The sequence below is a fragment of the Fukomys damarensis genome, unplaced genomic scaffold (assembly GCF_012274545.1).
Source record: "Fukomys damarensis isolate Sample0158 unplaced genomic scaffold, DMR_v1.0_HiC HiC_scaffold_38, whole genome shotgun sequence".
NCBI classification, from domain to species: domain Eukaryota; kingdom Metazoa; phylum Chordata; class Mammalia; order Rodentia; family Bathyergidae; genus Fukomys; species Fukomys damarensis.
Window position 1 is genome coordinate 24634973 of NW_022900950.1, and position 15842 is coordinate 24650814.

Sequence of the window (15842 nt, forward strand, 5' to 3'; positions counted from 1 at the left end):
AAAAAAAAAAAAAAAAAAAAAAAAAAAAAAAAAAAAAAAAAAAAAAAAAAAAAAAAAAAAAAAAAAAAGCAATGGAAGAATAATACATTAGAATTTACCCTGCTTATACACAATAAAAATCAGTATTTAGGGATTCACATTTTTAAAAACTCCCCTGCATGTTTCAAATATACTGTCCTTTTGTAAAAAACCAGTAGACTCTAGATTATTTTATTTTATTTTTCTGGTGCTGGGGATTGAGCCCAGGGCCTCTCACATGCTAAACACATGCTCTGACTGGGCCACAAACCAAGTCCCTTGAATGTATGTTCTTCATGGTTCTGACCAAAGCACTAAAGACCCCTGGGTGCTACAGTGGAACACCTCTGACAAAGGAACAAAACTGAATCAAACTATTCTTTTAACATATAATTTATCTTCACCTGCAAGTTTATTATGTGCATGTGCTGAAGCATCCAGGTCTGTTCTCAACTACAGATCTTCAGCAACATACCAATTCGAGTATATATTAATTTAATGGAGGGCACTGAAAAGATCTGAAAGACTATTCATTAAAAAGCAAACATTAATATTAACCAAACCAGAAAAAGAAACTCCTCAGGTTTTAATACTACCATCCAATCTGAATACTCAAAATTCACTCTGAATGCTCAAAATTTCCTAAGTATTTTAAAACTACGTGATACAATTACAAAAGCTACAATAAGATGGACATTTGAACATTTTTTTGACATTAACATTTCCCCAAAATGCAATGTTTACTCCAAGATTTACTCCAATGTAAACTGTTTCCATAAATATTAAGAACCTGTAGCACTTAAGTATTTCAACTGCATAATCTACAATAACTGGAGCAATCTAATATGAAGACAATCATAAAAGGCAATCATACAAACTTCCTCTTGTTTCTGGATAAACTACTCTGTATCCGGAAACTATAAAATGTGATAGAAAACTTTAACTTAGTAAATACTATCTGGAAAAAGGTCAAATATACTCTACACTGATAAAAAATGAACCTAAAAAAGTAGTGAAACACTATTAAAATGTTTGAGGTAGTCAAAAGTATGATATTCTGCAAGAATGAGAAACATTATGTTTAATTTATGACAAGAATAATGATCGATGTTTCATTTTCTAAAGATCGTTAAGGTATTAAATAAGAAGGCCAACTTAAAATTGACAAGGTGATGACTGATATCCTTAAAACTCTTAAAAATATACTCTCATGTACAATAAGTCCCAAACTTACAAACATCTGAGTTGTGACTCACTTGTGACAAGTGTACTACATGACGACTCACTTTATCACATACCAACAAATCTGACTTATGAGTGTTCTCCTAGAACAGAACTGATATGTAAGCCAGGGCCTTACTATATATCCTAAAATTATCATCAAGTTGAAAGTTGATAAACAAAAGTTCAACCAGATTTGATAGTTATTTTCCCTCATCCTTTGTTGCATTACAAAACACTGTTTTGGTACCAAGGGTCAAACTCTGGTCCTTGTGCTTTCGAGGCAGGAGGCAAAACCACAGAGCTAAATCCCCTGCAAAGCATTGTCACTCAGATAAAAAATGTATTTATTTTGAGACCATGCATGGTGGTGCACACCTGCAATCCTAGCTCTCGGGAGGCTGAGGCAGGATTGTCTGGAGTTCGAGGCCACCCTGGTCTACATAGTTTTGACTCTGTCTCAAAAAACCAAACAACCAAAAAACCCAAACCAAAACAAATGGCTGAGTCATGAGGATCACTGCAAGTTCAAGCCCAGCCTGGACTATATAGTGAGGCCCCCTCTCTCAAAAAAAAAAAGGTATTATACTTCATAGACCATACTTTTAGTTGTACTAGAATACATCTAACGAAGATGAGAAAGAAACATTACATATAAAAACTAACCAAGAAACTCTACTATTATTTACTTGGGCAGACTGAACACTTACCATTTGATTTCTCACTTTAAACTGAACAGTGAAAAAACATAAAGCACGTAGAGGGCCTAAATTTCAAAGCTTTAAAACAGAGAAGGATTAAAAAACTTTCCCAAAAGTATTGTCAAAGTAAAGGCAGAGTAAAGGAACCAATTGCCTTAATGTATTTCTATTAACACAACATTTTCCTGTAACACAAAATAGTAGAAATATCTAGTTTTTCTTTGTAGTTCTTTTAGTGCTGGATCAGCTTATATTAATAAGCATTACTAGACTAGAAATTAAACTGACACCAAAATGATGAAAGCCTTGTTTCTTCACATAATTTCTAATCTCCATTAAAAAACTAAACTATAATCAAAACAGACTGTATTTCCCCCTAAATATTCAACTTCATTGTTACAGGAATTATCACAGCTCATTTACATACTACTTGAGGTATGGGTACTCTTCAGAAAATTAAGAGCACCATAAATTTCAGGCCTAGCTAACATAAATGTTAACACACACACAGAGAAAAAAAAAAAAATCAAAATTATTCTATCCCAGAGTTCCAAAGGCTTTTTCTCTAATGGGCTACATAGCAAAGTTATTTTGTGTCAAAAATTTTCACTTTTTGGGGGGTCAGAGACACACACATGGAAATCCTGGGCTCAAGCCTATCTCAGCTTCCTGATTCACTGGGATAGTGGGCCCAGGTTCGCTGTCCTACACTAGTAACAATCTCTTTATCAATAACTTCCTGGAAAAAAATAGTAATATCCTTATCTCTGTAGTGGGGTTCTATGAAAATGGGGCATGATACAAGGCTATAGATTGCTAACCAGCTCTAACCAAATTAATTTCATTTATGACGCTTCAAGTACGAAAAACGCATTTCTGCAACTTCTTAAAACGAAGGTATCTTAATATTTAAATATATTATATATTTATTTACTAAGAGCATAATCTTGAATAATAGACTATTTTAGAAATGCCCAGAAACCATGAGTATTATTAAATATCTAATTCATCTATTCTCAACATTTAGATATCTATAAAATATTGCCATCAAAATTAATTTTAAATACAAAATGTTTTTAAATTAAGAATTTGCATATATAATAGATACTGGGGAAATGGGAAGAAAATTTCCTAATGGGAAGGGGAACTAGAGAGGAATGAGGGAGAAAGGAAGGAAGGAACAAGAAACAAAGTGAAAATAGAAGAAAAAAAGAACCAAAGCTTTTGTGTATCAGGAGGGGAAGGGGGAATGGGAAAAAAGAGGTGGATGTATCATGTATGGGTGCAAATTCACTATGATGAGTGTTATCATTATGTATGCCTAAAATTAGCAATAAGTGTTTTGCTATTAAGTAAATGTAATATGCAGTAATTCTATTTTAAAATGTAGCAATGTTTCCAGACACTTTAAAAATAAAACTGTCTGTTATTAACTGTATTTATATTAAGTGACAGTAAACCTAAAACTGGTATAGGGTTTCTTTCTTTTTTCTTTTCTTTTTTTTTTTTTTTTTTTTTTTTTGGTATAGGGTTTCTTAATTGTAAAGTATTTCAAAGATTAGAGTGTGCAACTGTATTTGTAATAATAGTCAATGTCATCAAGTTTAGAAGGACACATCTTACTTATCGCCATCTAGACCCCTAAAGTGACTATTTATGTATACAGTATTATTACAAACACCTACCTATACATTTATTCCAAAAATGTAAAACTCATGTCAAAAAAGTATTAGCTCCATCAATTTTACTACCAGCAAACCTTTTGCCATATATTGTGGTAAATACAAGGAGTAGTACAATTCCCTAATTCTCAATGGAAGATTCTTTTTCCTTTTTTTTTGTTTTTGAGACAGGGTCTCTCATGTAGTTCAGACCAGCCTTGAATTCACTATATAGCCCAGGCTGGCTTTAAATTCACAGTGATCCCCTGACTCAGTCTCCCAAGTGCTGGGATTACAGGTATGAGCCTCCAAACTTGGCATGAAAAGTTTTTATAATTAAATCTGTATGCCAAACACTTTTCATTCAAAAGATATTTACTTAACAGTAAGGTAAATATTTCTTATTATGTAAATTGGCATTCATTTTACAATGTACACTCCTCTCCCCAAGCTGAAGACTGAATCTAGGGCCTTTACTCTGAGCTATATCCCAAGCCCTTTATTTTTGAGACAAGGTCCCACTAAGTTGCTACTTTGCCCAGCCTGGTCTTGAATTTGAGATCCTCCTGCCTCAACCTCCCAGAATGCTGGAATTACAGGTGTGCACCACCACATCCAGCTATGTAAATATTCTTTCTGTTAAACAAGTTTTGAAATTGCCTAGGGAAAAGAAAATGGAGACAGAGAAAGTCAGAGAAAAAAGAATTAATGTTGTAAAATAGTACTTTTAGCTATATAACAGTGGATATTTTTCATAATAATGGAAACCAATATTCTTTCAATGCCAATACTGTAACCCTTTTGTTGGTTAACACTGATGACATCTATATTTTAACATATATAGTAGTCTTGTTTTTGCCCCAACATCATGCGCTGCAAAAAAATCTTTGGTCACATCGAGTCTTCTGAACACTAACATGGAAAAAATTCAGAGATAAAAGGATTTATTAAAGGATGTCAGCAAAATCCAGGATGTGAAATACTGTACAACATAAAGTTTCATCTTGAAAAATGATTAGGAAAAAATTTAAAAGGGTGAGGAAAACTATAGACTAAAACTGCACATATCAATAAACAAATGAAAAAATATTTGAGACACAAAACTGGACTTTGGTAAAGGAATCAACAATTTTTAAGATATGACAAAAGTATAAGACGAGACCCCATTTTTTAGAGATACATATTGAAAATACTTATGAATTATGCTTTTGATGAGAAGTATGTCATATAAAATAGTATGGGAAACAAAATGAGTATTAGGAATAAGCCTTGTGCTTAAAACTTTTATAGTTAGATGATGAATATATACTAGTCTCCTCTGCTCATGTCCAAATTCTTCCAAAATAAAGACTTGTTCAATCAGTATATGGTTAAAATCAAGTCAGAGATGATATTTGTATCAATTTCTAATTTAGTAACATTTTAAAAAATCATTTAAAAACAGAAAAATACAAGTCCATTTCATAAAACATGAACATTGTTTTCAGAAACCAATTTTAATTTACTACCTGTAGGAGTAAGAAAAACAGTAGTTTAAAAATGACAAATTCAGAAAGGTTAGAAAATATAGTGCCATATAAATCAAACTTTAAAAACTTGCAAATACAAATCACCCACCTGACAACACAAAATCACTTCAGTTAACTATTAGTTTACTTACATTTTCCATATAGTTTGGTTTAAAGCCTTCTTGCTGTCGTCTCAATTCCTCTTGTTCTCTGTGTCTGATCATCTCTTCCTCACGACGACGATGTTCTTCTTCATGTCTGAAAATGTTATTTAAAAAAAAATGTCAGTAGTATCACATGCGAGCTATAATCAGATACTGTATTTTATGTAAATCAAAATCTATATGAATTTCAATAGAATAAATCTGTGAATGACCATGGCACCCTAGATTTACCTTCCATTTTGCTTTAAGCCTCTAACATATAAATAATTAGGATAAACCAAAAAAAAAAAAAAAAAAGAATATAAGCAGGAGAGTCATGTGCTTACATTTAAAAAATTAAGATTCCAAAAAGCTCTCACACATTAAAAAGAAACAGCTGCGGGCTGAGAATGTAGAGCTCAGTGGCACTGCACCTGGCTGGCAAGCTCAAGATCCTAAGTGTGATCCCAGGTTGGGGGGGGCATGGGGACAACAGTGGGGATTTATCAGTGGCCCAGCAGTTTTTAAAGGTACTCAAAACCTACCCAGAAATAAGCCTCCTTAAAGAACCACACAGTGGCTGGGGATGGTGGCACTCACCTGTAACCCCAGCACTTGGGAGGCTGAGGGAGGAGGATCACCATGAATTCAGGGCCAGCCTGAACTACACATAGTGGGACAACAACAACAACAACAACAACAACAACAAAACAAAAACAAAACAACACAAACAAAAAAGAACCATGTGGTCTAGTCAGAATTCTACTGTGTGCAGAAAGAAGCCTTACAAGTCCCTTTCCCTCCTATTTTCATCAACCTACTAAGGACATCACCTGGCGTTGTCACCCCACTTGTTTTGGTAAATCATATTTACCAAAAATATTTCCTGTCTTATCCTTTTCCAGAAAAAGTTAGCCAGATTCTATCCTTTTTTTAAAAATTTTTTGGTGATGAGGACCAAACCCAAGGCCTCATGCTTGCTAGACAAGCATTTTACTACTGAGCTAGAAGATACTCAGCCCCTGCCAGCTTACATCTTAAAGCAAGTAAATCTTTAAGCAAAAATCATTTTATGTGTGTGCAGGGTTACTATTATGGTAAAGTAATAGTATGATCAAGAGAGATACCTATATAACAATATTGAATAGACACACAAAATACTGTGGTTAAATCAATGGAAATTCAACTTTATCTGCCTTATACACATACATAAACTGTAACAGCAGAGATTATATAAAGCCGATATCCCTTCTGGAGGTCTCATGCTCAGATTACACTTAAAAACACCTTTCTACATTCAGAACTGAGAGTATAATTCTCAATTTTCATGACAATGTGTTCTTTGTTGTGTAACACTACTGTTCAACACAAGTCTTCTAACTAATAGGGTTATTTCTTATACTGACAGAAGAAAATATAAAATATTCCTGGATTTCAAGTAAACTAGACTATTATATAACTCTTCAAAGTATAACTAATACTAATTTTTAAAAATATTCCTGCAAATGAGTTATTGAATTTCTTATGAATTAATACACACATACATTTTACTGTTAACAAAATAGTCAGCCAAATGTGGTGGCCAACACCTATAATTCCAGCACATGGGAGGCTGAGGCAGGAGGACTGCTGCAAGTCCAAGGCTAGCTTGGGCTACACAGTGAGTTCAAGAACAGCCTAAACTACACAGAGATACTGTCTCAAAATAATAAAATAAAATATTCCAAAATCAAATGTGTTTTGAAATTCAGAGTTTTTTCTGATTTGGAAACAACAACAACAAAAAATCAATATATTAGCACTTATATCCCCAGTGCTACATACATTAGCATTCCATAATTAACTACATAAATATTTCTAAAATAATTTGAAAAAAAGGAAAAGATTTTACATAATCACAATATAAAGTAAGCTTCACCATTAAATTCACTTTTATCAGATCCTGATACATTAAAATACATTAAAAATTTAATGATATATTTTAAAAAATCCTTTTGGTTTCAAATCTTTTGTCTTCAAATTTGCAGACAAAATATGAACTTGTTGAGGTCCAATGTATAACACATAATTTTAAATGAGCAAACTCACTTCCAGTAAAATAAACAGAAATATCTGTACAAGGGTAAAAGGATATATACACACACAAGTGCAAGGATGTATATACACAGATATGTATGGTGCCACTATTAATAAACACAGAAGGCTGATGATACATTAGTTTAAAAGGAACACATCTGTTACAAAGAGATAGATCTGCATCTACTGTCATGAAGGAATGTCTACATTACAGTTGCCAGAAAAAAAGGCCAAAAAAAAAAAACCCTACAGAAAAACAGGGTCCTATTACTGCTTTTAAAAGTCATCTATGTTGGGCACAGTGGCATAACAGTAGTCCTAGTTACTGTGAGGCAGGAGGGTCACTCATCCCAACAAAGTTTGCTACCAACCTGGGTAACATAAAAAGACCTCCTCTCAAAGAAAAAACAAACAAACAAAAAACACATACACACAAATTTAAATAAGCAAAAAAATGTGTAAGAACATACAACAGGATATGAAAGTTTATATGCCACTGAGAACAATTTGAGAAACAAGACCATTGCCCTTATCTTTTTCATAACTCCTGAAGACATTCCTAAAATAACACTACATTGACAATTCCACAATTTAAACTTACAAAGAGAATACAGAAAAATTCCTTAATATGACACATTCTTCAATTCAATTTTATAATGTTTTAGTATTATTTTTTAAGAGTGGAGAGGATCAAGACACTAAATTATAAATCAGGCTAGGTGGCACATGCCTGTAATCCCAGCACTCCGGAGGCTGAGGCAAGAGGATTGCTGAAAATTCAAGGCCAGCCTGGGCTACATAGTGAGTTCAGAGACAGCCTGAACTACAAAGTGAGACTTTGAGCTTGTAGAGCAGGAGGCAGAACCACTGAGCCAAATTTCCGGCCCTCAAAGATACAGATTTGAGATTGGGCATGACAGGAAGATATGCCTGTAATCCCAGCACTCTGGGAGGGTGAGACAGGAAGGATCAAAAACGCCAGCCAGGGGTCAGGGATTTAGCTCAGTTGTTCTGCTGCCTTCCTCCCAAGTGCAAGGTCCCAAGTTTGGTCCCCTGTACCAAACAAAGAAACAAACTCAAGACAGGCCTGGGCAATTTAATGACTCTCACTCAAAATGAAATGAGCTCCCAATGTAGCTCACTGTAAAAGGCCCTGGGTTCCATCTCAATTATATATTAAAAAAAAAAAGGTTTGATCATTATTTTTAAAAATGTTAAGACAATTTTTTCTTCCTTTTTACATGTTGTAAAACTAAATTATAAGAATGTGTCACATTTAAGAGTCTTACAGTTCATTTCATTAGTAATCCCCCAGTAAGTGAATTTACCACTGCTTTTGCTTTATTTAGCCAAAAATAAAGGTTACCCAACAAATTACCACCTCGTTGTTGAGATATTTTTCCGTTTTGTTTAGAAAAAGTCTCACTATGCAGTCAGGCTGGTCATGAGTGCAGGGATTGTCCAGATATACAATTTTCAATGGAATCTGATGCCTTTGTTTATTAGGATTACAAATTTTAAAAAAAGGCACAAAGAATATTTATCATATCAAGCAACCAATATTCCAGTCTACTGACTATATTAGACTACAGTGGTACTTCAGTTCATAAACTTAATTCTTTCAATGATTTTGATTGCAACCAAATTATAAGCAGTGTTTGTATTACAAATAACCATAAGCAATCCATACTATTCCTAAGCATCTCTTTTTAATGATCTGATCATTCTATCCAACGTCTGTTTCACTTATACGGCCAGAATGTGTGTCTTTTTTTTTTGTTCCTCACATTAGTCACATCTAAGGTATTGTCATCTCCTCCTCCCTTTATAGGGTTTGGAAAAGTAGTAAAAATGTCTTATACATAGCCCATCCATCTCCCATCAATATTAACACATACTATGTTATAACATATAATTAAGAAAACCAGTAATAAACACTGGTAAGGTATTATTAGTGACACTTTTTTTTCAGTACCGGGATCGAACTCAGAACTTTGCGCTTGCAAGGCAGGCAGTGGAACCACTGAGCTAAATCCCCAGACCATCTGGAAAGTTATTATAACTACAGACCTTATTCAAATTTTAATTTCTCCACTAATGTTTTTCTGGTTCAGGACCTTATCAGAACTCCACTTACATGTAACTGTCTCTTATGCTCCCCCAGCCTGTAATGGTTCAGTCTCTCTCATAGTTTTTAAAAAGTATTTAAAGAAAACAGTATTTTGTAGAATGTTATTCAATTTGGGTTTTTCTGGTGCTTTCTCTTACTACTTGAAAGGAATTCTGTAGAAATGGTCCCAAACACTCCTCACTGAATAGTATTCAAGGGGGACCTGCACACCAATTTTTTTTTGTTTTGTTTTTTTGCGACAGGGTCTCATTATGTAGTTGAGACTAACCTGGAACTCACTATGTAGCTCAGGCTGTTCTCGAACTCACAGCGACCCTCCTGCCTCAGCCTCCCAAGTGCTGGGATTACAGGCATGCACCACCACACCTGGCGACACACCAATTTTTTATTATGGGTAATATGAAATTTAATACTTTGCCATAATGTTTGATAGTTTTCTCCACTTTGATTTTTTCGGGGGGGGGGTGCAGTACCAGGAATTGAACCTAGGACCATTATACTGAGTTACTGAGTTACTGAGCTACTGAGCTACAGAGTTACAATCCTTTAAAAAAAAACTTTTTTAAATTTTAGCCAGGTATTTGTGGCTGAGAGGCTCTGTATATGTTCCAAAAGTAATGTCTGAGGAGATTTAACTGACCCACAGGTCTTACTTTAACTTGGTCTGAAACACCCCGCAGAAAAGTATAAGCGGAAGAAGTTTGAAAACAATATCACAGTAGTAAAGCTAGATATAAAGAGTCTGCAATCACTGACCCCCTTCTGGCCCTTTCTAGCTACGTAGGTATCTGACCACTGTTATGGTTCAGGAAAGCTAAAAAAACTATGGTGAAAGCTATCAAAGTTCAACAAGAGCCATTAAATTCCTTAACTAAAATTGTCCTTCAAACCCATCAACTCTCCGTCTTCTTACATCTCCTTCTAAAACTAGAAGGAATTAAAACAAAAAAATATAAGACTTATAGGTAAGTTCTGTTAGTAGAGGGTTCCAAGAGCCAACTAACTGGTTACGATCATCATTCCAGACCCTTTACAGCAATGTCTGGACACGGCTCTTTCCCCAACCTGCTGATCCATTCTAGTGTTCATGCTTTGATTATACATGCTTTAATTTCTTGGAAAATTTGTTTATTCTTAGAGGCTGCCAAACTTCAAGTGATCATACAAATGTAATCAATAACAAATCTCCTAGACTTTTTTTACTGGGATCCACTAGATCCAACTTTGTGAAGTTCATACCTGCTAAACTGCAACATGACTTCTAGCCAAGGCCAATTAGATCAGTTCTCTGGTGAAGGCCCCTGACTGCAACCTCTCCTATATCCACACTTCTCTAGAAGCAGACAGGTGAAACTACACCCATTCTCCCCTAATCAAAGTTAGGGGTACCTCTTCAGAGGGGGTAATATTATAGACAGCCAAGTTAGGTAGAAATATTGCAGACAGCCAGACAGGCCTAAGCCCTCCAGGGAGCCAATGTAGTAGAAGGAGGCACATCTTAAGAAGATTAAAGTAACAATGGGCAGATCTGCACACTTCCCTAGAGGATAAAGGACATCTGAGATTACTGGTACCACCCTTTTGAGATTTCCCCTATAAATAAGCTGTTATCTTATTAAGGGTGGGCCATCCCTTCCCACTCACTAAGACTTAGACTAAAGACAAGAATAAATCTATAGATTACTGACCAAGGTTAATGATATCATCCATATGTCCCTGCTACTACTGGATCAATATGAGCCAAGTGTCTATACTTCTAATCATATTGGTTGATTATTATTTTGACCCACATTTTACCCACCTCATGATTTTGCTCTATAAAACTTTCTCAGAGAAGTGGGCTCATTGGCAACCCATTTGACCCCCCTCTTGTCTGTCTCTCAGGAGTTATTCCTATTCCCCTCCCTTATTTCAGAATAAATTTTCCTTTAATTTTTTTTTTAGCTGGTTGTAGTAGCCCATGCCTGTGCACTTGGGACACAGGCAGGAGGACTGCCCGAGTTTGTGGCCAGCAGGAGCTACACAGTGAGTTCAAATTGGTCCAAAACTGACCATTAGAAGCTCCTTCACAGCTCCTGGCTCTTCTAATATTTGAGCACTTTTATTTTTTTAAACACACTACTGGAGAATAAACCCAGGCCTTTACACTGAACTACATCTCAGGTCTTTATTTTTTTACTTTGTTTTTAGACAGAACCTCGCTAAATTGGTAATTAGCCCAGGCTGGACTCAAGAAGTGATTCTCCTCCAAACTCAGGATTACAGACACACCACTGTGCTTGAGTTTTTTTGTTCGTTTGTTTTTGTTTTTTTAGCAATTTTTTACTTTCTGGCACAAGATATTCTAGTCTCATCTTGTTTTTTGTTGTAGTTTTGTTTTGTTTTGTTTTTTGAGACAGGCTCTCATTCTATATTCTAGGCTGACCGTAAACTCACCATGTAGCCTAATCTGGCTTCAAACTCAAGGGAATCCTGCCTCAGCCTCCCCAATGCTGAGATTATAACCATGTGCCACTTTGCCCAACTTCCTCTTGGATTTTAAACCATAGAATCAACCACTTCCTTCAAAGAACTCAGATTCCTTTCTAGAGAATGGTGTTTAGAAAAAAGAGATGTGGACAATAGATGTTCCCATTGTGACTGGAACATCACCACTTCCAGAGCCTCTTGGTGGATGGACAGTTATGAAATGTATTAATTCATTATAAACACGTATCAGTATTTCTGCATCTATCTGTCAATGCAGAGTCCACAAAAAAAAATGTATAAACACTTCTGACGTTCGTCACGTTAGAAGTTTGTCTACAAACTAATGGCAACCACACCTCTTGTCAACTGCAGGAGCCAAAGCTAACCTGTATTAATCTCATGATGTCTCAATAAACTTAGTATTAAAATATTTATGGGAGCTTTTTTTTTCCTTTGTGTATACCTTTTTTGGACACATTCTATACCACTGAGTCGATTCTATTATATCAGATTCCAAGCCAACACAAGATTCATTTTTAGTCTTTGTTCTTCCCCTAAAAATGAGAAAACTGGGTCTGTCTCATTATCTATATTTACTAATTTATTACTTTTAAAAATAGCTATTTGTCTGTCTGAGCTGGCCTCACTCACTAAGAGGGACTACCGAGTGAAAAATATTTGAAAACCATGGCCCTGAATTAGGAAAAAAAGATTGTGAGACCAATGATCTGAGCATAAGTACATCCATTCAGGCACTCAGTCTCTACTGCCTGGTTGGTTAACTGTCAATTGAGAGAGGCCCTAAATTAACTCTATCAGTAAAGTCACATTTAAGCAGATGAAACACATCTGACAGAGGTGCCCAACAATGTTTTTACTCAAATGAGTATTTGAATGTTTATTTTTCTCCTTATAACAGTAGACACACTGAATTCTCATCATTCAAATAGTAATAATGTACTGTATACATTTTAAAAATAGTTTACTACTCAACCAATAGTTACAGATTTTTAAATGTGTGTATAACACACACCTAGTATAAAAATTCTTAACTTACAAATGGAATCCTGACTTCCACTTCAGGCAATGCAGGTCGTGGGTGGCCCATTCAGAAGTACTTCCCTTTTTGGGGGGTGGGGGTGAGACAGGGGTGAGACAGGGTCTCACAGCAATCCTCCTGCCCCAGCCTCCCGAGTGCTGGGATTACAGGCGTGTGCCACCATGCCCAGCAGGACATGTACTTTCAATGCTACTATAGAAGGAATATTTAGTCATAGCATGTTGCAGGGACATTAAATGGGAGACATCACCCCAGTGATAAAGTAGGCAAATAATAATGGCCCAAGCCGGGCGTGGTGGAACACACCTGTAATCCCAGCACTTGGGAGGCTGAGGCAGCAGGATCACTGCGTTCAAGACCAGCCTGGGCTGCATAGTGAGTTCCAGGTCAGTCTCAACTACATAGTGAGACCCTGTCTCAAAAAAATGCAAAAAATAAAAGAAAACAAAAACAAAACTAAACAAAACAAAAAAAAAACCAACATAATCTGCTGGAAGATAAAATAGATAAGACATAGTCTCAGGCAGAGACTTTCTGAACCAAAAGCCAATTGCATAAGAAAAAATACCAAGGATCTCAAAAAAAAAAAAAAAAGGCCCATAAATTTGTCAATATAGATGTGGCAATTTGTATCTGGTTACACTGAATCTTAATGTCTGTGTGTGTGTGTTTGTACTGGCAATGGAACTTGGTCCCTTGCACTTGCAAGGCAGGCAGCAGAACCACTGAGCCAAACCACTGGGGCCTTAATATGTTTTACTGGTAATTATTACACTTTGTACCTTCTTCCAAGAGGCTGTGTTCTCAGACATTTATCAGAGAAGCCATCCACATAAAAAATTAGAAAATTTTAAATAAAATTTGCTATACCAATTCCCAGAAAAGTGAACAGTTTACTTTTCTTTATGCTATTTTTTTTTTCTTTTGGTACCAGTGATTGAACTCGGGTCCTTGCACTTGTGAGGCAGGCAGCAGAACCACTGAGCCAAATCCCCGGCCCTCTTTATGCTACTTTTTAAGATAAAAGTAATTATTCTCTCTGTGAAAATTAAAATTGCACATGAAAACTAAAGAACTAAAGTGGAAAAAAATATATATACTAAGTTTTGGAACTGGACCCTATATTCTTAACTGGCTTACAGAATGTATATGATTCTTCTTATTAGGGACACCAGTCAATATATTGTTTTTCAGATTTATTCAGGTTCCTTATTTTCCTCATCACCTTTCAGTGTGATTATGTATTCATCTGTAAAACAGGTTCATTTGTTACATCCTAGTTTGGACTGTGTCCCCTCAACACTAATGTTGTTCGGTTTTAATTATTTAGGCTCTTTCTTGAGGAAGAAGAAACTGAATGGCAGAGTACTATGTTTAAAAGTCTAGCTTTCTGTCAAACTGAAATATGAGGAGAAAGTCAGAGTCCAATAAGGTATTATGTTAGGGGAGGGGAGGTTTCCCTTTCTTTGTAAAAGCAAAAGAAATATGAATACATTTACATAAAAAGAAGCAAAAAGAGTTGTGTAGCTATGGCTCTCACACTTCAATTACTTCTGCTGTACAACTTCTTATCCAGTGTTTTTGGAGAAAATGTTGAGACTGCATTTCTAATAACTCCCCAGGTGATAAGGACTACAACTTGGGAATGATGTGTGTAGAGTAAAATCAGAATAGTTCCAAAATAAAAATATATTTACATTGATATAATCATCATAGAAAGGAAATTAGAAAACCATACCAAAATACACTGCACATCACCTATCTACAGTCTAGAGAAACCTCAAACAAATTCAGTTTTTCATTTTCTTCTTTCTGTTTAATGAAAACCTCACTTCTTACCATAAGTATTTACTACTTCCATAGCACTTTTAAAATCAAAATTTTTAAACATGATTCATCTATCACATTGTTTATGATATTTGGAACCAGAAGGAGTAATATTTATCCCATTAGATATCAAAATATTTTAGGCCCAAGGAAAACTGATGTTTTATATAGTTGATAATTATGGTTACATAGTGTTGATTTTTTAATGTCCATACTGCTTTCAATAGGGTCATCTTCAAGAAATCTTTTAAACAACTATTGGTAGCATTAAAATGCAGTTATAAATAGTGTTATCATAGTCACTTGAAAAGGAGAAAGGAAGCTAGCTGCGGTGGCACACAACTATAATTGCAGCACTTTAGGAGATTCAGGCTAGATGATCAAAAGTGTGAGCCAAAAACAAAAAAAATGTCTGAGCACAACCTGGGCAATTTAGCAAGACCTTGACTCCACATAAGAAATTGTAGGTCAGGATTTAGCTCAGTGGTTCTGCCGCCTGCCTTGAAAGTGCAAGGACCCAAGTTCAATCCCCGGTACCAAAAAAAGAAATTGTTTTACAAAGCTGGGGATGTAGTTCAGTATCTTAGATTAAAATTCTCAGTACCAAAAAAGGAAAGAATGAAAAAAAGAATAGACAAGACCAGACAGACACTAACAGCAGGTCAAAAACATTGTTTTCTTAAAAAATTAGTCTGGTAAATCAGTGAAGATTCTTACAGTAAATTACATATAATATGCCTATGCCCCTTATTTAACGTCAAAGCATATGCAATCAAAGTATCCTTAACCACCTAAAAAATCCAAATACAGTAACAAAGAATTATACCTGAATATAAATTAATCCCCTTACATGTGTTAAAAATAAGCTATTTTCTTTTTTTCCCCATCTTCCTATCTGTGCCACTTGTTTGAAATGGTTAGTACAATTTTTACTAATAACACACATAACGAGGCGGTTCCACCGCCTTCCTTGCAAGCACAAGGTCCCAAGTTTGATCCCTGGTACCAAAACAAACAAACACACACA

The 15842-nt window shown here is 35.3% G+C and overlaps 1 protein-coding gene across 1 annotated transcript in view; it reads right to left on the reverse strand.

Moving 5' to 3' along the window:
- Positions 1–15842, reverse strand: part of Pspc1 (paraspeckle component 1) — a 61990-nt gene that overhangs the window by 18202 nt on the left and 27946 nt on the right. The window contains exon 6 of the mRNA XM_010633815.2: positions 5262–5367. Coding sequence (XP_010632117.1) covers positions 5262–5367 — 106 coding nt within the window. The remainder of the gene's footprint in view (positions 1–5261; positions 5368–15842) is intronic.